The 23176-nt window shown below is 52.8% G+C and overlaps 1 protein-coding gene and 1 pseudogene across 4 annotated transcripts in view; both read right to left on the reverse strand.

Moving 5' to 3' along the window:
- Positions 1 to 9242: 9242 nt before the first annotated feature.
- ELN (elastin) overlaps positions 9243 to 23176 on the reverse strand; it is a 31447-nt gene continuing 17513 nt past the window's right edge. The window contains exons 15-33 of one of the 4 annotated variants that reach the window (XM_072943102.1): positions 22762 to 22848; positions 22608 to 22676; positions 21847 to 22041; positions 20744 to 20797; positions 20062 to 20172; positions 19754 to 19795; positions 19271 to 19351; positions 18298 to 18357; positions 17163 to 17276; positions 17020 to 17079; positions 16376 to 16480; positions 15671 to 15709; positions 14217 to 14288; positions 14072 to 14131; positions 13713 to 13805; positions 12999 to 13037; positions 12363 to 12407; positions 11948 to 11977; positions 9244 to 10268 (exon numbers count right to left, since the gene is read on the reverse strand). In XM_072943102.1, the coding sequence (XP_072799203.1) occupies positions 10225 to 10268; positions 11948 to 11977; positions 12363 to 12407; positions 12999 to 13037; positions 13713 to 13805; positions 14072 to 14131; positions 14217 to 14288; positions 15671 to 15709; positions 16376 to 16480; positions 17020 to 17079; positions 17163 to 17276; positions 18298 to 18357; positions 19271 to 19351; positions 19754 to 19795; positions 20062 to 20172; positions 20744 to 20797; positions 21847 to 22041; positions 22608 to 22676; positions 22762 to 22848 (1400 nt within the window). In that variant the 3' untranslated portion in view covers positions 9244 to 10224. Of the gene's footprint in view, positions 10269 to 11947; positions 11978 to 12362; positions 12408 to 12998; positions 13038 to 13712; positions 13806 to 14071; positions 14132 to 14216; positions 14289 to 15670; positions 15710 to 16375; positions 16481 to 17019; positions 17080 to 17162; positions 17277 to 18297; positions 18358 to 19270; positions 19352 to 19753; positions 19796 to 20061; positions 20173 to 20743; positions 20798 to 21846; positions 22042 to 22607; positions 22677 to 22761; positions 22849 to 23176 lie in introns of all 4 variants that reach the window. The other 3 variants (XM_072943101.1, XM_072943104.1, XM_072943103.1) reach the window with 3 other exon arrangements.
- On the reverse strand, positions 9269 to 10127 carry LOC107033304 (uncharacterized; annotated as a pseudogene).

Below are 23176 nucleotides of genomic sequence, written 5' to 3' on the forward strand. Positions count from 1 at the left end.
CCTGCCCGGGGTTCTGGACAAGGCACAGCTGAACCGGGTTTTGGCTGAGTAAAGTGGCCAGAGCAACTGGGCGGTCCCGAAAGCACAGATGCTCAGTCCAGCACCGGAAGCGTGGAGCACTGTGCCTACAGGAATCTCAGAATGCTGGACCTGGGGAGGGGGTGACCCTATATCTCCAAGGCCCACCCTCCCCCTTCATCCCACTGCCTGGAAGCCTGCGCAGGGAGAGGTTGAGCCACATACCCAGGCTCCCTCGGTGAACCAGGGGCAGAGCTGCCAATGCTCCAGCTCAAGCCATCAAGGTTGTATAGACATTCTCTAGTCAGGGCTTGGTCCTGTGGCTTGCAAAGTGTGGGTACTCACCCCCGGATGCAAAACAATTACCTGGAGGAGGGAACAAAATATTATAATTTTTCTTTCATTCCATTATTGATCCACTGCTTTGTTCCACAAAGGATGTCTGCAAGGTTTGACTTGTATTTCCCTGATGATTAGTGATGTTGAGCATCTTTGTCCATCTGTATGTCTTCTTTGGAAAGTGTCTATTCAGATCCTCTGCCCATTTTACTTATTTTTATATTAGTTATTTATTTTTATTTTTTAAATGGAGGTACTGGGGCTTGAACCCTGGACCTCATGCATGCTGAGCATGCACTCTACCACTGAGCTATATGCACCCCCACTCCCACCCATTTTAAAAATCAGGGTTTGTTGTTGTTGTTGTTAAGATGTATGAATTCTTTGCATATTTTTTATATCAACCCCTTATCAGATATATGATTTGCAAATATCTTCTCCCATTCAGTAGGTTGCCTTTTCATTTTGTCCACAGTTTCCTTCACTGTGCAGAAACTTTTTAGCTTGATGTAGTCTGATTTCTTCATTTTTGTTTTTGTTTCCCTTGCCTTTGGATTCAGACTCACAAAAACATGGCTAAGACTGATGTCAATGAGGTTACCACCTATGTTTTCTTCTAGGAATTATATGGTTTCAGTTCTTACATGCATGTCCTTACCATTTTGAGTTAAATTTTGTGTATTTGTGAGATAGTGGTCTAGTTTCATTCTTTTGCTCTGGCTGTCCAGTTTTCCCAACACCATTTATCCTTGCTAGAATTTTTATTTCTAATTAGAAAGAAGGTAGGCTTATAAAATACTTAATATTCAGATAGATGCTGGTGCCCTCACTCTGTCTGCGGGTCAGATAGCTCTAAAGCACTTATAGTAAATTGTCCCAAGGAGATGTTGAGGTCCTCGGGGGCTGTAGAGCAACATTTTTGCTTGTTCGTTGCTTTCATATAGTGTACATGTCAGGCAGGGTCCTGGCAGGAAATACTCAGTGGGGATTACTGAGTAGAGTTTAATTCAGGGGATTTTATAGTGGACTAGGCAGAGGTCCAGGGAACCCACAAGGACAGGCACAGCCTCAGGGGGTGGCAGCAGTTACAACCAGAGGTTGTAGGGGCTTGGGAGAGGGCCCCAGTGCAGGGCACAGGGGATACTGAGTGGACCTAGAGGGACCAAAACTCAAAATGAATTAAAGACGGAAATACAAGACTAGATACTCTAAAACCCCCAGAGGAAAACATAGGCAGAGCACTCTTTGACATAAATCACAGCAATAATTTTTTTTGAACCGTCTCCTAGAGTAATGGAAATAAAAGCACAAATAAGCAAATGGGACCTAATTAAACTTAAAAGCTTTTGCACAGCAAAGGAAACCATAAACAAGACAAAAAAACAACCTACGGAATGGGAGAAAATATTTGCAAACGATGAGACTGACAAGGGATTAATTCCCAAAATATATGAACAGCTCACACAGCTTAATATCATAAAAACAAACAACCTAATCAAAAACTGGACAGAAGACCTAAATAGACATTTCTCCAAAGAAGACATCCAGATGGCCAACAGACACAAGAAAAGATGCTCAACATTGCTAATTATTAGAGAAATGCAAATCAAAACTACAATAAGGTATCACCTCACACCAGTCAGAATGGCCATCATTAAAAAGTCTACAAATAATACATGCTGGAGATGGTGTGGAGAAAAAGGAACCCTCCTACACTGTGGGTGGGAATGTAAATCGGTGCAGCCACTATGGAGGACAGTATGGAAGTTCCTTAAAAACTAAAAATAGACTTGCCATATGATCCAGCAATCCTACTCCTGGGCGGGTATCCAGAGAAAACTCTAATTTGAAAATACAACTGCACCCCAGTGTTCACAGAAGCACTATTTACAATAGCCAAGACATGGAAGCAAACTAAATGTCCATCGACAGATGAATGGGTAAAGGAGATGTGGTATTATATATGGCGGAATACTACTCAGCCATAAAAAAGAATGGACCAATGACATTTGCAGCAACATGGATGGACCTAGGGATGATCATATTAAGTGAAGTAAGTAAGACAGAGGAAGACACATATCATATGATATCACTTATATGTGGACTCTTAAAAAAAAGACACAAATGAATTTATTTACAAACCAGTAATAGAGTCATAGACATAGAAAACCAACTATGGTTACCAAAGGGGAAAGAGATGAGGGAGGAGTAAATTAGCAGTTTGTGATTAACATATAAACACTACTATATACGACAGAGATAAACAACAAGGACCTACTGTATAGCATAGGGAACTGTACTCAATATCTTGTAATAACCTATAATGAAAAAGAATATATATATATATGTATAACTGAATCACTTTACTGTACACCTGAAACTAACACAACATCGTAAATCACCTATACTTCAATTAAAAAAAAGAAGAGCTCTGGTTTGGTATGTGTTAAATTTTAGGTACTCATTTACCATCCAAGTGGCAAATATATACATGATGTTTGCTCAAAAATATTTTGCTGATAGGGTTCATGATAAAAGTTTTCTACATGAGGGGTCAAGAACCCTTTGGGAAAGACTCACTTACTCCAGGTCAATGATTAGGATTTGTCAAAACTTGCCAAATTAGTGCCTGGTGAACACAAGCTGCTGACAAGCAAGAGGCTCCATGGGGACACTGTCACAGGATGAGTCCGAGACTGTGACCCAAGGCAGGGGCCAGACCCAAATTGTCCTACCCTAGGGACGAAAAGAGAGCTGGCATCACGGGATCCCAGCTGTCAGACCCAGTCTGCCCCCTCCTCACCCACGGTGGGTGACCTCACCCAGACATGTGGCTCAGGGACTCCCCTGCCCTCTCCTTGAACTGCAGATACAAGGACCCAAATGTCTACTTGGCATCTTCACCTGAATGGCAAATGGGTCCCTCAGTGCAACATCAGGCTCTTCATTTGTGCTCAGAGCTGCTCCTCCTCAGGTGTTTCTCATCTCAGGAAATGACATCTCCATCCTTTAGTCGTTCAGTCAAAACTCGAAGAGGTCCTTGACTTCTTGTCTCTCCCTATTCCTTTTCCTTGCACCTCTTACTGGCTCTCTGTACAAAAGATCCAGAATTTCACCACTTCTCCCTCCTCCTCGGTCTAGCTGTACAGTCCATGTCACCGGTGACCCAGAGCCTCTGAACACGTGGGTCAAAGTGTGACATTTTCTTGTTTTCACACCCAAAGCCCTTACTTCAGCTCTTATGGGACCTAGCCCCTGGCTACCGTTTTGCTTTTATTTCTTCTTGCCTTTGCTCTGTCTTGTTAACCATGGTGCACTTCTCTACAGTTCTAACTTCCCGAGCATCTGTTCATCACAGGGCCTTTGACCTGAGATCCGGTGCCCCCAACCATCCCAAGTAACTGAACATTCTTTCTCACTCTGTCTCCTTCCCTGGCTTTTAATCCTCATAACGCTGATTCACCTGACATTAGAGCTGATTGTTTATTCACTGTATTAATTTCCTATGGATGCTGTCATGAATTACTTGGTGGCTTAAAAACAACAGAAATTAATTTTCTTACAGTTTTGGAGGCCGGGAGTCCCAAATCAGTTTCATTAGGCCAAAATCAAGGGATGCATTCCTTCCAGAGGCTCTAAAAGGTAATCTGTTCCTTTTCCGTTCCAGCTTCTTCTCTTTTTAAAATTGTGGTTAAAAGAAAAAAACAAAAAACACATATTATAAATTTATCATCTTAGCCACTTTTGTTGTTGTTTTTTGTTTTCCCTTAACAGGGGCACTGGGGATTGAACCCAGGACCTCATGCATGCCAAGCATGTGCCCTGCCACTGAGCTACACCCACTACTCCCTCATCTTAGCCATTTTTGAATGTACATTTCAATAGTGTTAAGTACTATTGTGTAAGTTGGATATTAATCTATATCAAATGTAGGGTCTGAAAATATTTTCTCCCATTTCATAGGTGGCCTCTTCACTCCGTTGATGGCTTCCTTTGCTGTGCGGAATGTTTTGAGTTTGATGCCATCCCGTTTGTCCATTTTCACTTTGCTGTCTGGGCTTCTGGGGTCATATACAAAAAATCGTTGCCCAGACCAATGTCAAGAAGCTTTTCCCCTATGTTTTCTTCTAGTGGTTGTACAGTTTCAGGTCTTATGTTGGTCTTAATCCAATTTTGAGTTGACTTTTGTGTATAGTGTGAGATAAGGGTCCAATTTCCTTCTTCTGCAGCTGGATATTCAGTTTTTCCAGCACCGTTTATGGAAGAGACTATCCTTACCCCAGTGATTGATGCATTGTGTGTTTTCAGTACCCTTGTTGAAGATCAGTTGATCATAAATGCATGGATTTATTTCCAGGCTCTCTATTCTGTTCCATTGGTCTATATGTCTCTCTCTCTCTCTTTAAAATTACTGTAGCTTTGTAATATATTTTGAAATCAGGAAATGTGATGCCTCCAGTTCCGTTTTTCCTACTCAAGATAGCTTTGGCTATTTGGGGTCTTTTGCTGCTCCATATGAATTTTAGGATGATTTCTGTGGGAGAATGTTGGCTGAAGACCTCCTATTCTACCATTTGCTGATGTCATTTCTTTGTAGTTTTCTTTTCTTGTAGTGTCTTTGTCTGGCTTTGGTATCAGTGAACTTGGAAGCATTTCTCCTCTTCAATCTTTTGAAAGAGTTTCAGGAGAATTGGTATAAATTCTTCTTTAAATATTTGGTAGACTTCACCAGTGAAACCGTCTGGTCCTGGCTTTTCTTTATTGGGCGGATTGATTACTGATTCATTCTTCTTACTTGTTATTGGTCTCTTTAGATTTTCTGTTGATTCATTCTTGGCAGGTTGTGGGTTTTTCGGACTTTATTAAAGTTCTTGTAGGTTTTTCAAGTTGTTGGCATACAATTCTTTCAGCTTGTTTTAAGGATATGTGTGATGGCATTTAGGGCCCACTGGGATAATCTCATCTCAAGATCCCTAACTTGATCACATCTGCAAAAACTCTTTTTCCATATAAGGTAACTGTTATGGGTTGAACTGCATTTCCCCCTCAAATTCATATGTTAAGTCCCAACCCCCAGTACCTCAGAGAGTCACTGGGTTTGGAGAGGAAATTAGGTTAAAATGAGGTCATTAGAAAGATCCCTAGTCCACTATGATGGGTGTCCTGATAAGAAGAGGAGATTAGAATACTTCTATGTGCGGACGGCAGACCATGTGAAGACACACGGAGAAGACAGTCGTCTGTAAGCCAAGGAGAGAGACCTCAGAAGAAACCAACCCTGCGGTCACTTTGATCTTGGACTTTCAGCCTCCAGAACTGTGAGAAAATTTCTGCTGATAAAACCACCCAGTCTGTGGCACTTGGCTGTGGCAGCCCCAGAAGACTATAAGTAATATTTACAAGGTTCCAGGGATTGGGCCCCGGATATCATTCGGGCTGTTATCAGCCTAGCTCATTTGCTTACCACTCCCATCTCTCTAGCAGAGTGCGTAACTGGTGAAAGCAAGGAGTTTAATCTGTTTTGTTCTTAAAACAGTGTCTGTCCTCAGAGAGTTACATTCTGGTGTGGAGAGTCAGACAATAAACAAAGAAGCAAAAGGTACAGTGCTACGTGGTGACAGGAAGGGTGCTGGTGATGGGTGCTCCGGAGAAGGAGAAGGCAGGGCTGAGTGAGGGAGGAAGGTACAGTTGGCAATTTTCAAAAGTGGGTCAGAGAAGGACTTTCTGAGAAGGCGATGTTTGAGTCAAGACCTAAAGGACGTGAGGGTGCCAAGGTTGATAGCGGAGGGAAGAACATTCTGGGCAGAGAGACAGCAGATGCGGGGTCCACAGAAGAGTGGCTTGCTGCCTGCAAGGAAAGGGAGGAAGGCAGTGTAACTGCATGGCCTGGCCGGGGGCCGAGCAGCAGGAAGTGAGGTCAGAACAGCTGGCCCCTCTCAGGTAGGGGCTCCTCGGCCATTGCAAGGTCTCTGGCTTTGGCCCCGAACGAGACAGGATTTTAAGCAGATGCATGACCTGAGCTGACTTGTGTTTTAAAAGGATTGTTTTGGCTGCTGCGTGGAGAAAAGGCTGAAGGGGAGCCAGGGCAGAAGCAAGCAGCACAGTCAGGAAGTTCTGTCAGTCACCCAAGGCAAGAGCTGCTGGGGGACCTGGGCAAAGCCCTGGCGGTTGGCAGGGGTGACTGGACTCGGGTTATCTGCTGGTGGCGGGGCCGCGGGATTTGCTGATGAATCTGGTGTGGGGTGTGGGAGGAGAGCAGGGCTCCAAAGCTGCTGGTCTGAACTGAAGCTGCCATTTACCGAGATGGGGAAGGTGGGGGGGGAGCACATTTCGGTGAGGGTGTGTGTCGCGGGAACCCATGCTACCCATGCAGGCTTATGAGACTTCCAGGTGGAGATGTTGAGAACTGGCCGTGAATGTGCAAGTCCAGAGTTTGGGGAGAGGTCAATGCTTGGAGGTGTCAGCGTGGTAACTACCAGTGCATACCTGGTATTTAAAGCCATGAATTTTGAGAAACCGAAGAAGGGAGGGCCCAGGGCTGATGCTGGGGCAGGCCACATTTCAGAGGCTGGAGAGCTGCCGAGGGACCAGCAAGGGATTTTTGTTGTTGTTGAACAACTAAATGAATGAATGAATCTCATTTGTCACTACTCTTGGGCACGCTGTCACTCCTCACTGATACAGCACCCCCTGTGGTCTCCATCATCAACCCACCCCTACCGGCTTCTGATCCATCCTCTATCTTTCCTTGGTCTGTCTCCTCCCACCAGGCACTCCAGCAGTCTGTCTTGCCCTCTGGGCGATCAGAGGGTTGCTCTTCCTGCCTGAAAGGACTGACCCTCCTCTCTGCTCTGTTCTTTGCCTGGTAAATTGCTTCTGTGCTCTGCTGTCCTCTGGGAAGCTGTCCCCGAGCATCGCCCCACCCTCTTTTCTCTTTCCAGCCCAACGCCTGGCTCCACGAGGGTCCTTGTGTGCATGTGCAGTCTGCGCTGCAAACTCCACCCACACTTCCAGCAAACGGCTCCTTTGCCACCCGTCTGGCCTCCACATGTGCCCACTGGCCACCGGGTTCACTGTCAGGAGGACAGATGCAGACATGAGACCATGTGGGCCCTGGAAGTGAACTTGGTTTGGGGAGGAAATTCCAGAATCTGATACCCAGAGTGTGCTCTAGAAGGAAGCTGTGGACTCCAGGTGGGCACATCCCCAGACCCCTTGGATTTTTGGCCCAGAGGGGCCGATGGATGGCCCAGGGGGTGGGTGCGTCTAAGGGTCTACTGAGTCTCCTTCTCCTGCTGCCGTCTGCAGGGTGTCAGTTTTTAGGTTTTATAAGAAGTGGTGTCTTAACCGGCCATGTGTGAAAGTGAGTCTCTTTAGCGGAGATGTTTAGCGGGGAACATTCTTAAATGTTTTCTTGGGTCAGGCGGTTTCTTTTCTCTCTGTATGACTGTTCACCAAGGTCAAGAGTTTGGTCTAGACAGAAAAGTCATTTTTGTTTCCTCTACCCCGTCCAGCTGCACCCTCAGTGTTCGAAGGCCAAAGATTTGGGCCCAAGGGATGAAGGCTGTGGAGGAGTGGCTGTAGGGGTGAACTCACCTCCTTGGAGGGAGAAGACCTTCCATGGGTGGGCGTGTTTGGGGCTGGCCACACTGCTTCCTCTGCCAAGGGACTATTCTTATTAAAGGACATGCTAAACTTAGAAAAGGATCTATTCACCAGAAGCCGATGGCATCATTAGAAGGTCCACAGACAAGGGTGCTGGAGAGGGTGTGTGGAGAAAGGGGAACCCTCTTGCACTGTTGGTGGGAGTGTAATTTGGAGTGGCCGCTGTGGAGGGCAGTCTGGAGATCCCTTGAAAAACTAAACATGGACTTACCATATGATCCAGCAATCCCATTCCTGGGTGTATATTCAGAGGAAGCTCTGATTCGGGGGGGATATGTGCACCCCAATGTTCATAGCAGCGCAATTTACAATGGTCAAGACATGGAAGCCACCTAAATGTCCCCAGACAGGTGACTGGATAGGGAGGTTGTGGTATATTTATACAGAGGAGTGCTACTCAGCCATAGAGAGGGATGAAGTGATGCTCTTTGCAGCAACATGGAGGGACCTAGAGGTGATCATATTAAGTGAAGTAAGTCAGAAAAAGACAAATTCATATGATAGCACTTGTGTGTAGAATCTGAAAAAAATGACACAAATGGACTTGTTTACAAGACAGAAGCAGACTCACAGACATGGAGAACAAGCTTGTGGTTGCTGATGGTGGGGAGAGAGGAGGGATGGATTGGGAGTTTGAGATTTGCAGATGCAAACTACTACATGTGGAACAGATGAACAACCAGGTTCTGCTGTGGCACAGGGAACTCTATTCAGTATCTTGTGGTGACCTGTGATGAGGAAGAGTATGAGAAGGAGTGTGTGTAAGAATGTAGGGCTGAATCACTGTGCTGTGCCCGGAGGCTGGCACAGCGTGGGGAGTCAGCTATGCTTCAGTTAGGGGAAAAAAAAGAAGCAGCAGCTGATAGCAGGTGAGTTTGGTAAGCAGCCCCCCAAATATACCTTGAATGGGTTCCCCAAGGCCGAGCCCTGCTCCCCACCCAGCCCAGGAGATAGAGACAGATGAGAGATTACAAAGGAGGTCAAGACACAGTTTCCTTTAAAAGGTTTTCATTTATTAGTCTTTTTTGAAGCAGTTAATTCTCTTTTCTTATTTAAAAAAAATGTGTTTCATCCAGAGTTATACCAAAGTGATTAAAATGAATTTTCTACTGAGGATATAGCTCCCCAGATCAGAAAAGAGTTTTTTTTTTTTAATAAACCACAAAAATAAAACCAAAAGAGAACATCAACAATCAAAAATTATCTCCAAATATCCAGGACAAAAAATAAAATATTTATTGATCTATCACAGCGAGACACAAAGAGATGGGCGGGGCGGGGGGATGCTCTGAAGTACAGTGGCTCGAGGGAGGGACAGGGGATACAGTACTGCGTGGGGGGAAACCCAGGTTGGGGGGAGATTCCTGCTGCCCCAGCCGGCACAGCCCCTCACACCCTGGGATCAGGGCTCCTTCGTAGGGGTGTGTGTGGTGGGGCGGAGGCCGGGCACAGGCTGCCATGACAGGTTAACCAAGTTGATGATGGGGGCGCCCAGCCAGCTAGTGGTGCCAGGCAACCAAATGGGGACAAGGACGGATGGACGTATGGACAGATGGGTGGATAAATTCCACAAGAGCAAGAGGGCTATTTCCAATGGAGGGGGGTGTCTTCCGACCTGAATGTCCCCAGACATTGGGGAATAGCGATTGGTGGGGGAGAGGGGGCCATGGGGGCCAAGAGATGGTGTGACCGAATCCAGCTTGAGGGTTTCGATGCTTGGGTACCAACTGGACCACAGCCAGAGGTGGGTCATGGTGGGCAGGGGGAGGTGAGACTGCCCAGGAAGTGACTGCACCATCTTCAGAGGAGCCCCAGGGAGGGGATTCCCTAAGGGGCTGCCCTTCCCTCCTCCCTCCCCGCAGGAAGATGAGAGCACCAGCACGTAGCACCAAGTTCCCCTGGAGATGGAGAGTGTGTGGAGGGGGAGCTCCTGGGTGGGAAGGGGGTGGGGGTAGGGGGCCAAGCCCACCCACCCCTTGCCTCTGAAGGTGGGGGCCTCCCCGGGCCCACTTGGCCACCATTCTCTTGTTTCCTTGCCCTGTGGATTTCTGAGGCCGCCCGGCCTGCCCCGACCCCTCCCGGGGCGGGAACTTAGGAGGGGGCATGGGACGGAAGGAAGGAGGGGGTCACAAAGGGTTTACATTCTCCACCAAGCAGTAGCACCAACGTTGATGAGGTCGTGAGTCAGGGGTCCTGGGACGCTCACTTTCTCTTCCGGCCACAGGATTTCCCCAGGCAGGCCCCACCTGGGTCGGGGGAGGCACACACAATTGTCAGTCCCGCCCTTGCCCCTCCGACCAACTGCAGGTTATTCTCGCATCCACTTTATCACGGGGAACAGAGGCTGGAAGAAGCCACAACCCCAGGCCAAACTCTAAGGCATTCCATTGTACACGCTCCTTCTTCTGGGGAGGGTCTGGTTGGTTAACCTCGTTTCAGATCATCAAGGCACCGCCGTCTGGTAGTAGGGCCTGGTATTCTTCCCACCCCTCCCGGAGCTAGATGTGGCTCATTACCGCCACCTGGTGGCAGCGAGCAGCCAAGTGGGGCAGGACACCATCTCCGTTAAGCTCATCCCACAAGCATCAGCTGGTGCCTGACTGAGAGCTGGACACCCTGCTCTTGCCTCTGCCTCTCCCTGCGCTGGCCTGGGCTGCCTCATCTGTGTAGTGGGAAGCAGCTGGGGGTGGAAGGGAATCTACAGCCTGAGCAACTGCAGGGGTGGTACTGGGGCTTCTCTGGGTCTCTTGGGCATCATTGGGAGGTGCCTAGGGGTGGTGATCAGAACCCACCCCACACACTTCCAGAGGCATGTCTGCATCTTGGAGCCAGGGTGTGGCTCCAGGCCAGGTCTGCCGACCCTGCCTGGTCCGCCCCACTAGTCCCCCGACTCTAGGGCTTTCTATTCTCTCTCTCCTTCTCTGCCTTCCCAGTTCTTCCCTCCTCCTCCTCCCTTCTCTTTCTCTTGGCTCCTCCTGCAGGGGTGGGTGTGAGTATCAGGAGGGAGGGCTGCCAGGCCTGGCCTGGATAAGCCTGGAGGGTCCTGAGCCCACTCCCAGCTCTGTGTGTCTGTGTTGGGTGTAGAAGAAGGGATGGTTAAGGTGTCTAGCTCCCCAGCCTCCCTACTCTCTGCGAAGCCTTGTCTAAACACGCTGCCCCGTCTCTCAGGCTGATAGGCCCCACCCCTCCAACTGTCTTTCCCTCCCCTCCACTTCCAGGGGCTGAGTCTCTACCCACTTTGGTATCCCAGGGCTCCCAGGGCCCCTCCATAGGGCTTGGGAGGTTTCCCTGTGGAGGGAAGGTGGGGGCTGGGGAGGAGGCCTGGCCTCCCACCTCTCCCAGAACCTCCACCATGGGCCTCCATCCTGTACGGCAGGTTCCAAAGGCCTTTCTGCCGCCAGCCCAACCCTCCTGTCCAGCCAGGTGCCTTGCAGATGGCCTCCTGCCTCTGGAGGTCTGCGCAGCTCTACAGCGCCTCCTCCCACCGCAGTCAGACCCTGGCCTCACTTCCCAGTGGAAGCCTGGCCCCAGCAGACAGGTGCGAGGCTCAGCCTCCCTGATCACCTGCTTGAATGGACCTTGTTCTTTCCCTACAGTCTCTTCCCTTTTCTATGGGACCTTGTCAGTCTCTCCAGTTGGATCCTAAGACCTGGGTGACCCAGGCCCCTGTCTTGCTCCTGGTGCCCAGTCAAGTGCCAGGCTGGGAGCCCCTGGAATTGGGATCCTTGCCCCATCCCCAAATCCCAGGGCTGACTTTTCAGCTTCTGTGATTCCCCTGGAGGCTCCCTCAAGCGCCTACACCAGAGAGCCAGCCCAGGGCCATGTCCATGCTAGCTGCTCCCTCAACAGGATCTGCTCCCCCCACCTTCAGGAAGGAGCTCAGTGCCCTGCTTGAAATGGGACCCTCATTCTATGGCAGACTCACCACCAACTCCCAGGCCCCCGGCTCCAGCACCTGCAAGGCAAGGAGAGGGGCTGTGAGCGTGCCCACCTCTGGGGATCCCGCCAAGCCCTCTCCAGGAAGCATGGGCCTGGCCTGAGATGAGCCAAGTTCTGGGCTTGGGTGTTGGGAGCCCTCGGCTCTGCTTGCTCACTGTGTGACCTGGGCGAGTCCCTGGCACTCTCTGAACCTCAGTTTGCTTCATCTGAAACGTGGTGTTTTGGAAAAGCTGATGCTCCCTGGCCTTGCATGGGAAGGAGAGAAGGGGAGGCCCAGCTCTTTGCTATCTGAGGGCCTGAGGTCCACCCCCAGGTCCTGGCTCAGCTCTTTTGAGCAGGAGAAGAAGCCGGGGAGGAGGAAGGACAGGGCCAGAGCTCCAGGACAGAGATCCTGGCCGTACCTGGGAAAATAGGAGACAGTCCGAAGCCAGGCCTTGCTGCAACTCCTGTGGGAGGGATTTGCAGTTGGTGTGCGGCTGGCCCGACTCCAGCCTCACCACCTATGCCTCTCTGCCTGGGACCCCGTCCTCCCACTGCCACCTCTCCCAGTGTCAAAGCAGCTTTCTTAGCAAACCCTGTCCTGTCTGGTGTCCTGATAGGAGGCCCTATGGCCTCAGCTTGTCAGCCTGGTGTCTGAGGCCTGCCCAGGTGCCTCCTTTCCCAGACTGTCCCCTCCACCCTCTCTCATGTCCTTGTGCTAGATACAGCCCCGGAGTCCCCGCTGCTAGCCAGCCCTCCTCCAGGGCCAGGGACAACTGAGAATTTCACAGCGGAGGCGGCCCCTACCTCCAATTGGGAAGGGCCTAGCAGCTCCTAGGACACCTCCAAGGCCAGCGGCACATGAGAACAGGGCAGGTGGAGGTCAGGGCCAGGCATGTTTCAGGGGCCCTGAGCATCCCCTCTGAGGCCTGGGGTCAAGGATATTCTGGATCAACCTTCAGGGGTATTGTGAGCTGGACTGAGGCCTGAGCTGGGGCCAGGGCCATGGGGCGGGGAGTGCAAGCAGTCTGCAGGTTGGGGCACGAGGAGCAACTCACCGTATTTGGCTGCTTTAGCTGCTGCAGCTGGGGACACACCTGGGGGAGATGAGAAGCATGAGGGCTCAGGAGAATCCCCTCCTCCCAGAGTCCTGTCCCCCTGATGACCTGCTTGCTGATTTACCATCTGCCCACTGACCCATCCTTCCACCACCCCCTACCCTCCTTCATCCATCCATCTTTCCAGAAGTCTTTATTAAGCCCCTACTGTGTGATCAGCCTTATGGAGCACACAGGGAGAGACGTCAGGCCAGGTCAGGTAGGGAGACACAATGATGACCCAAGAAAGAAATGTCACTACAAGGTCTGGCCAAGATGGCAGAGACTTTGGGAAAGTAATTGCCCTCCAAGCTTCGCTTTTCCTCTCTGGAGGGTGTAGCCATCACTACCCTAATGGACTCCCACTTGAAGTGGGTGGGTGGGTTGAAAGAGAGAGGAGAGGGAGAGGATTGGGACACCCACGTGCAAGGGGCAGCCCTAGCCAAGCCGCTCAGCTCACACCCTTCCAAATGCTGCCGGAGCTGAGCTTGGAGAAGGGGGCGGGGCCCACTACGACCTTGAGTTGCTGATCAAGTGGGGATGGGGTTCAGGCAAAGAGGACAGCTTGAGCAAGGTGGAAAAGAAAGTCAGTCTCTCTCACTCTCTCCTCAGTTACACACACACACACACACACACACACACACACACACACACAGATTCCAGAGCACCCCTTACCTCCAAAGGGCCCAACCCCTGGGACAATTCCACCGGCCCCAAGACCTCCAACTCCCAGTCCTCCGACTCCGAGCCCACCGGGTACCCCCAGGCCTGCGGAGAGAGCTGTGTTAAGGAGCGGGAGAGGCTGGTGTGTCCGTGGAGGGTGGAGCTATCATCTCCGGACCCAGGTGGAGTCTGAGCCCCCAGGGCTTGGAGGGCCTAGTGGGGCCAGGAGGTGGGCTGGGCCCTGGGGAGACGATGCTGCCGAGGGCCCCAGGGGCAGGTCAGGGAATATATGCTCCGTGCTGCATTGTCAGAGGCCCCCCCCCCAAGGCCCCAGGGGCCTGGCAGCAGCCCCACCTCCAGCCAGTGCTCACCAAATTGGGCGGCTTTGGCGGCGGCTTTGGCAGCAGCAGCAGCAGCAGCGGGTCCAACTCCTGGGAACACAGAGGGAGCTCAGGGAGGGACTCTCCACGGGTCTGTCTGCCTCAAGGCCCAGCTTGTTCTGGGGTTTCAACTCACCTGCCACACCACCTGGGATACCGGCTCCACCAAGGTCTCCAAGCCCTCCGAGGGCCCCAATCCCTCCTGCTCCTGTGGAGAGAGGACGGAAAGTCAGTCTCCCTATTTCCAAAGGACAGGGTCTCCTCACCCCAGGGACACAGGGCAAGTAGACCGGTGGCCGAGGCCATGTGACACAGACGTCCATTCCCAGACACCCGGGTCTGAGCAATCAGGCCAGGGCAGACCCCCTTAAGCCTGGCCTGCCCATCTCCTCCCCTGCCCCTCGGGCTGACGCTGGGAGCCTCAGGGGCCCACAGTGGTGGCCACAAGCTGCCAAGAGGGGAGGACTAGTCTCAGGTTCTGACAGTTCTGGTTTTGAATCCTCTCTGAGCCCCAGAGCCCCATTTCCCTAAATGAGATGATGGTTGTTATCCTGATCACCTTATAGGTATTTTGAGGAGTAAAAGGACACACTGTCTGTGAAAGTCCTCTGAGTTCAAACCCCTGTCTGGTACAGAGCTGCTAGGAGCAGTAGCAGCAGGAGTAACAGCCGGCGCTTTAGGGAACCCTCAGTCCTTAGTGCTTCACCCTTCTTAGTCTGCTTGTTGTCTCATGCAACAGGAAGGTAAGCACTGTTATCATCCCCATTTTGCAGATGAGCAAACTGAGGCACAGCAGAGGTTAAGCAATGTGCTCAAGGTTCCATGGGCAGGAAATGGCTCCCAAGCCCTTAACTGCTCTGTTTCCCTGACAATGTCTGGCAGACGCAGGCCAGCAGAGCTGCCAGTAAGAAACAGGAGCAGGGCCCATGGGTCACCAGGCCCGCCGGGGGTGGGGAGGGGCTGAGGAAGCTGGGATTTTCCAAGGTGGAAATTGGCCCCAAGTGGACCAGCCAGGGCTGGTTGGCAGTTCCCTGGCAGAGGCCCCGGCCCAGATCCCAGGAGGCCAGGAATGCGGGGGGACACAGACAGCGTGGGTCTGGCCAGGCGGGGCTGCTTGAGTGCCAAGTGGGGGGGGCAGGCAGGTCTGCCACGTCCTCGTGGCTCGCAGCGGGTGCAGTCATGCTGACAGGGAGGCGGGGGCCAGGGCTCAGGAGTCCTGGCTTTCCTGGGACTGCAGCCCTGGCCCCTCTCTGGCTTCAGGCCAAATGAAACTGTCAGGGCCTGAGAGGTCTGAAAGACCCTGGTCCTCACCAAGATGTTACTGCTCCCTCATCCTGGGTGGGGCTGGAAACGTAAGGGGTGGTTTTGGTTGTCCTGGGGCTGGAGGCACGCTAGGCATTTAGTGGGTTGGAGCCAGGTCTGCGAAACCATCATTAATGTGTCCCAGAAACAGCCTTTTTCCATCTTGACTATCACAGCTCTGCGCCTTAGACTCTGGGCATTGGGTCCTGCCCAGGGGCAGAGGAGATGGGCGACCAGGTACTTTCAGGGATGCTGGGGTGTGGGGGGCGGTGTGTGGGGTGCACTTACCATATTTGGCTGCTTTAGCTGCAGCCAGGGGTCCAGGCACTGGGGAAAAGGGCAAAAGGAAAAGTGGGGAGGTCAGCAGCTGAGCTCTGTGCCTGGGGGTTCTGCTTCCCCCAGGGGGCCCACTTTGATTTCCTCAGCCTTCTTTGCTTCTCGCAAAGCCCTGAAGCTGTAGCTCCCCAGCCAGGAGTTCATCCAGCATATAACTGTGCCTCTACCAGTCTGGTCTGGGGGTGCTTGAGGGCTGAACTGTGCCTCCTCCTTCCACCTGTCCTCTCCTGTCTCCTCCAGGCCCAGTGTAGTCTGCCGGAGGCGGGACACATAGCAGGCTCAGTAACCAGTAGGTGAAGAACTGGAGTTCCTAGTGGTCCCCTTGTCAGCACTACGGAAGGGGAGACAGGCTGGCTCACCCAGACCCACTGACCCTAGGGGCCTCCATCCTCCTTTCCTGGGTAGTGGGTTTCTTCTCAATTTGGAGTCTTGCCACCCATCCACTGAGGAGACAGAAACTCTGAAATCTGGCAGCCTGGGGTCCCCTTCGCCTGGCCCTGCCCCCATCTGTCACCCTAGTTTTCTCTAACTGCTCAGGAGAACTTAACAGGGAATTAACTACCCACCTCTGAGTGAGGGAGCTTGGGCATGTTCTGGGAGATCTCCCTCCTCTAAGCTCAGGGGGCATTTCTGCTCAGCCCCTAGAAGACCCCTCACCTGCCCCTGCCCCAAAGCCAGGAACACCAACACCAGCGTCAAATCCAGGAACTCCGACACCAACTCCAAATCCAGGAACGCCAGCAGGAAGCCCAGCGGCAGCCCCTGGGGGAGATGGGGAGTTGGATGGCAGCAGCAGGCAGGGAGCAGGCCCTTTTGGGGGTGTCCTGCCCAGGAAGCTGAGTCAGGCCCCAAGAGAAGGGGCCTCCTCCCCCTGAATCTGCCCTCTACGCTGCTGCCAGAATGGTCTTCCTAAACCTCCCACTGGACCAGCGAGTCCAGCCCCTCCCCAGGCTGGTATTTAGGGCTGCACACTCTGGACACCAGCACCCTTTCCAGCCTAACTTCCTATTCCTCCCTCGTAGATGAACTCATTTATTTTTCCTAACAAGCTCCTGCGGCAGGTGCTGTCAGTATCCACACTTCACACAGGAAGACAGGAAACTTGGAGGCCACCCAGCTAGTATGCGCCCAGGACTCGAACCCGGGTCTCCCTTATGCCACATCTGGACTTTGGATCTCTCTGCCTGCTGCCTTGGGGGCCTAACAAGACTACAGGGAGGGCCTGAGAGGCTGCATATCCTGGGGCCCAGCTCAGCCACACTGGGCCAGCCCTGGGCTCTTGGGGTGTGGATGGCACTCACGGAACTGGGCTTTGGCGGCTGCCTTAGCAGCGGATTTGGCTGCAGCTGGGACCCCTGCTCCTGGGGGAAGAGAGAGAGGGTTCAAGGATGGCACCCATGGAGGATTCAGAGGCTCCCCAGGCCCACTTACTCACACAGCTTACCTATCACACCGCCAGGGCCAATGCCAACGCCAGGAGCCACACCAACACCGGGAGCCACACCAACGCCAGGAACCACACCAACACCAGGAGGCACACCAACACCAGGGCCTAACCCTGTAAGAGAGAGAAGAGCTAATCCTTAACCAGGTCCTGACCAAACTGGGCAGAAGCCAATGCAAACAGCAGTGGACTGGGAGTCAGGAGCCCTGGGTTCTTATTCCACCCAGGCCCAGACTTGCTGTGTGAACTTGGACCAGTTACTTTCCCTTGATGGGCCTTAGCCTCCTCTTCCTTAACATGAGATATGTGCAGGATCAGGAGTTCTTGACCTTTGGAGTTAAAAGGGCCCATCTGAGAATTCTGAGGGTGAAGGAGGCAGACTAATGTAGTAAATGGAGCTCTGTAAAACAGGCAGACCTGGCTTCAAATCTCAGCTCAGCCACCATTTAGCTGTGTGCCTGTGAGCAAGTCACTTAAGCTCTCAGAGCCTCAGTTTCCACATCTGTGAAATGGGTATAAACAGTACCAATTTCATAAGGTTGGTGTAAGGATTACCTCAGCAAATGGTAGTTTTATTAAAAAGGGTTGTTTGTCATATGTGAGTTTAGGGGTCAGCAGACCTGAAGTTAAGACTTCTCGGGCATGCAAGCCCCCTATCCCCCCAGCCCAGGGCCTGCCATACAGTTGGGTTCTAAAGTGAGCTGTTTTGTTGTGCCATTTTTCAGGAAGGTGTGGGAGCCTGGGACTACCCAAGGGCCCTCCGATGAAGCAAGAGATGGAGAACCTTGTCAGGGAGCAAGAATACTGCCATTGCTTGAAGTGGGTGGGAGCCCTGAGGAGCTCAGCAGCATTTGTTCCAGAAGCAGGACAAGGCCCCAGCCAGACTGGGAGGCAGCAGGGGCTTTGGGAAGGGTGGTGGCTGGGTCCTGGAGGGCTCGCCGGTGGTGCCTGCTGTCACTTTGTTTTCCTAATCAGAAACTTCACCCCCACCCCCGAAGTGGTCAGATGGGCCAAAGTCTGCGAGGACGCCCAGACTGTGACAGCTGAGGAGGCTGCCAGACCGCAGAGCAGGGACACGAGGGAGCAGGGCTCTAGGAAGAGGGCTGGAGGCAAAACTGACGGCAGGGACACTCACCAAACTGGGCTGCTTTGGCAGCTGCTTTGGCAGCGGCGGCAGCTGCTGGAGTCACCACTCCTGGAGACGTGAGGAGTGAGGATCAGGGAATGGCCCCCAGCACCCCTCCCCACGCTCCCCCATCCCCTACAGTGGAGAGACCTTTCAGAGACCACCTCTAGGGAACTAACCCCTCTCCTAGACAGCCCTCTCCACACCAGAGGCAGAGAGGAAGGAGGCAGAGCCCAACCTGAGACCGGCCTGCCCTGAGGATGGCCCACTCTGGGCCCGTCCCTTCCCTGAGAAGCTGTTCGGAGACTGCGACCTCCCAGTCCTGCCTGTGATGGAGGGGAGCCCAAAGCTGTGACTGGTAGAGGTGTACCTCTGCTCCTAAACCCCAGTCTTAACGATCTGGGGAGCTTTCTGCTGAAGGTGATGTTAATTATAAAAAGCTTCTAGTCATGCCTGTATCCAAAACTATTGGAGGAAACAGCTCATTTCTTGGGGGGAAACTCAAAAGGGGAATTTCCTCCCAGAAAGAAGAAGGAATGCAGAAGAGAAAACTTCTGGTGGGAAAAAATAACCATGGAAGGTAATTTAATCTCATTGTGATTCTTAATCTCCCTTTCGCCTCTGACGGAGGAGGAGAAAGCGTACAGGGGAACCAAAGGCTGAAACAGGCCCTCCCACCTGATCAGAACCAGAAGGGCCCCTGGGGGGTGAATGAGGCCCCTCAAGCCTGGTTGAGCAGAGTTCTACTGCCTCTCAGGCTGACATCCTGAGGGTCCAGAGAGGGGACTTGCCAGGTTCACGCAGCAATTTGGAATCCCATGGAAAGCTCATCCCTCCAAACTAAGGGAAACTGCTTTCTCTCTTCCCCTGTCTCTGGGCTCAGTCTTGCCATCTGTAAAATGGTGCACTTATCCTAGGTCAACTCCAGGGCGCCTTCCATGAGATAAGCCAAACCTGTCTCTGGGCTGGGGACACAGCTTACCTGGCACCCCTCCAACGCCTGGCACACCGGGTATTGCTCCTGCGGCACCTGGCACCAGTCCTCCCAGGGCCCCTGCAGCACCTGGAAGGGCGAAGAGCATCCAGGCCTGCCCTCCAGGCCTCCAAGTGCCCCTTCTTGGGGGAGCCGAGGGTGGAGGTGGGCGGGGGGAACGAACGACTGTGTATGGGCACCTTTCACTCACTGATTTAGGGTGAGGGTGAGAAGCCAGGCACCAGTGATCCCAATGGTGGGCAATTGAAAAGGGCAGAAAAATTCACTGTGGCTTTGGAATATGGGGCCAGGGGCTTCTGACCTCGGCCCAGGCCACCTCAGCCCGGGAGGCCTGAGTGGGAGTCCGCTCTGCCCTCATGCTGAAGAACTGCTCTGAGCTTTGAGCCTGTGCCATGCAGGAGAGCAGGCCTGGGTGGGGAGGAGGGAGGGCATGGCCCTGGGCGTGGGGACCGGCAGGGCAGGGGCACTTACCAATCTTGGCTGCCTTGGCTGCGGCGGCTGCCTGGGCTGCAGCTATGAGGAAATGAGAAAGAAAGAGACTCAGAAACCTTGCTGGATCTCAGCTGGGCTGGGCTGACAGCACTACTGCCCCAAAGGCACTGCAGGCCCTCCCTGAGCTCTCCCCCAACTCCTCCCTGAGCTCCTTGAAGCCCAGTCCACCCTCCCCCACTCTGCTGTCCTCCAACCCCATTTAAACCTACAGAAGACAAGCTCTGACCCCACCCCCGTCTCCCAGCAATCCCCCCCCCCCCGTTTCCCCACATAGAACTAAGGCTCACGGGAAATGCCAGCTCCAGGAACACCTCCAACACCGACACCGAAGCCAGGAATGCCCCCAGGGCCAACCCCAAAAGTGGGAATGCCTCCAACTCCCACCCCGGCTCTGGCCCCTGCAGAAGGAAGAGACTCAAGTGGAAAAGGATCTCAATGAGAGAGGCTGGTTGACTGGGAAAAAGGATGCGAGCCTCCGCCAAGTCCCGGTCCATGAAGGATAGGAAACCATGGTATACCTGAACCCTCCATCAGCTTGCTCCTTACTGATCCCTCCCAGTGCACCACCAGCCTCTCTTCTCTGAGCACTTGGGGAAAGGCCTCTGTGTTGATGATGGAGACACTGGGCAGGTCCCCTATTCCTAGCCAGGTTTGGGCTCCTCTGAGAGAGTTCTGGCCAGAGCAGGGAGGGTCAAGGACGCTGTCCCCAGTGGGAATGCCATACTGGGGCTCACCTATCACTCAGCCTCATGGCCTCATGGTGAGAGACAACTGGGGGATACATCATCCTGGGACCCAACAAGTCCAGGTCCCAGCACTGCCAGTGACCTGCTGTGTGACCTTGTCCAAGTCACTCCCTTTCTCTGGGCTGTACAACATGGTGGGGTTGGCATAGCAGATGAGGATCCTTTAGTTCTGGCAAGTCAGGGCCAGAATAGGGTGGCACAGAGCCCCTCGTGCAGCACTCACCGTATTTGGCTGCTTTGGCCTCTGCTTTAGCAGCTGCAGCTGGTGACACAGCCCCTGGAGAGACCAAGGGGAACACAAATGCTCAGGAGAGAATGGAGTGGAGGTGCTTAATATACATCTCTCTGTCCACCCATGTGTCTTTTTAGTCCATCTTCTTTCTATCTATGGAGCCAATATAGAGTTATTCATCCATTCACCCACTCATCTACCCACTCCGTCTACCCATCTGTCCATCCCTCTGCCCAGCCACCCATTCATCCTTCTGCTGACCTTCCCATATGTCTGTCCATTTGTCTATCTTTGGACCTTGATCTACTTACTCAACCACTTATCTCTCTGTCCACTCACACATGCATTTGTCTATCCATTCATCCACCCCATCTGTCTATCTATCCATTCATCTAAACATCTATCCAACTATCCACTCTACATTTGCTTTCTATCCACCTATCTATTCATCTGCTCATTCACCCATGTACTTATTCATGCCTCATCCCTCATCCCTCCATCCATCCACCCACCCATCCATCATTCTAACCACTGATCTTATCCCCTACCTGCCTATCCATCTGTCTTTTCATCTACCCACTTATCTTTCCATTCACCATTTTACCCATCTATGTATCCATCCATGTAACCACCCATTCTTGTATCTGTCCATTCATCCACCCACAACCCACTCTCTCATCCATAAATTTGTCTACTCATCCACATGGCCTACCTCCCCAGTTGTCCATCTGCCCAGCCATCCATTCATCTACCTACCCACCCAACTAGCTACCGTTTACTGAGCACATAGTCAGCTAAGGGCTGGAAACACAGAGATGAAAAAGACACGGTTCCTGCTCCCAGGAGCACTCTGAGTGCCAGAAGGTGAATTAGAGAAGATGATTCTGGCAGTAGCTAATTAGGAGGTGGTTATAGCCCAAGAGAGAGAAGATGGTCAAGGGTATGGAGAGAAGAGGATGGATGGGTAAGGTGTTAGAAGGTGTTAGGGAGAATCCAAGTCTTGGCATTTGGCATTTCTCTCTTACACACACACACACACACACACACATAGCTGAGCTCACCTGGTACACCCACGACGCCTAGACCCCCAATACCTGGGACTCCAACACCTGGGACTCCAACTCCTGGGACTCCAACTCCTGGGACTCCAACTCCTGGGACCCCAACACCAGGGACTCCAACTCCTGGGACTCCAACTCCTGGGACCCCAACACCAGGAACTCCAACTCCTGGGACACCGCCTACTCCTGGGACAAAGCCTGGCACCCCAGGCACCAATCCAGCAGCTCCTGTGGAAGGAAAGGATTATTCTCCTGGCCTAGACCCTGTGGGAACCTCAGAGGGCCTCCAGGGGCGTGGCTCTGGGGAGTTACAGGAGTGGCAGGTTCTGAGTGTAGGACCCCAGGTGGGCTGGCATTGCCTCTGGGTGGATCCTACTCATCTGAGAGAAGGGGAGGGAACTGAGGGAACCCCTGGAAAGCTCTAAGGGTTTGGATCTGTGATTGGGTAGAGCATGATCTCCGTCCAAAGCAGAGTCAGAATGCTTCACTGTTGGTGTGTTGGTGCAGCAGCTGTGGGTCAGCCCCGGGGGTAAAGTGGGAGGAGCCAGATGCTCCACAGGGTCCCCACGCTCTGCTGGGTCAGTCAGTGGAGAGCACTGGAGACAGCCTCCCAGGCAGAGTGGCCAGAATGGGCAGAGGCAAGGAGGCATGACAGTGCACATTTTGGGGGGGAACTCTGCCCCAGATAGACAAAGGCCAAGTCCATTCAGCCTTATAGGGCTGGGGTCTCCAAGGCCCATGCAGAGGCCAGGGCTGGCTGGAGCCCGGGCACTACCACCCCTGGGGGCACTCACCATATTTGGCTGCCTTAGCAGCCGCCTTTGCAGCAGCAGCAGCAGCAGCAGCATCTGGAGCCCCAGCCCCTGGAGAGACAGCCACAGAGGGTGAGGCCCTTTCCCTCGGCCTTCTCAAGGATCCCCTGCCACCCCCTGCTGGAACAGACACTACCTGCGATGCCTCCAATGCCAGGAATCGCGCCAGCCACGCCAGGAACGCCAACACCAACCCCAGGGAGAACTCCGGCTCCTGCAGCACCTGGAGGAGGAAGACCACGCAGTTGTGGCTCCCAGGGTCCCCTCCTGAAGCCAGGCAGGAAGGCTCCTTGGATGCTGGTGCTCTCACCAGCACAATCTCCTTTGGGAATGAGGCCCAGGAATCTCTGGCTGGGCCTGCCTGGGAAGGCCCCCACCCCACTGTTCCTTGACTCACCCCCAAAGTGTCCATTTCAACACCCTCATTAAGGGACTCGTATGTTTTCAGACAAATCCTATTCTAATCACTGCCACATACTGAGAAACCACAAGCGGCCTCTCCCGGGCCAGAGGGGCCCCTGCAGGAATGTTCAAGGCTTCCTCTCCTTGTG

Source organism: Vicugna pacos, chromosome 18 (genome assembly GCF_048564905.1).
Source record: "Vicugna pacos chromosome 18, VicPac4, whole genome shotgun sequence".
NCBI lineage: Eukaryota > Metazoa > Chordata > Mammalia > Artiodactyla > Camelidae > Vicugna > Vicugna pacos.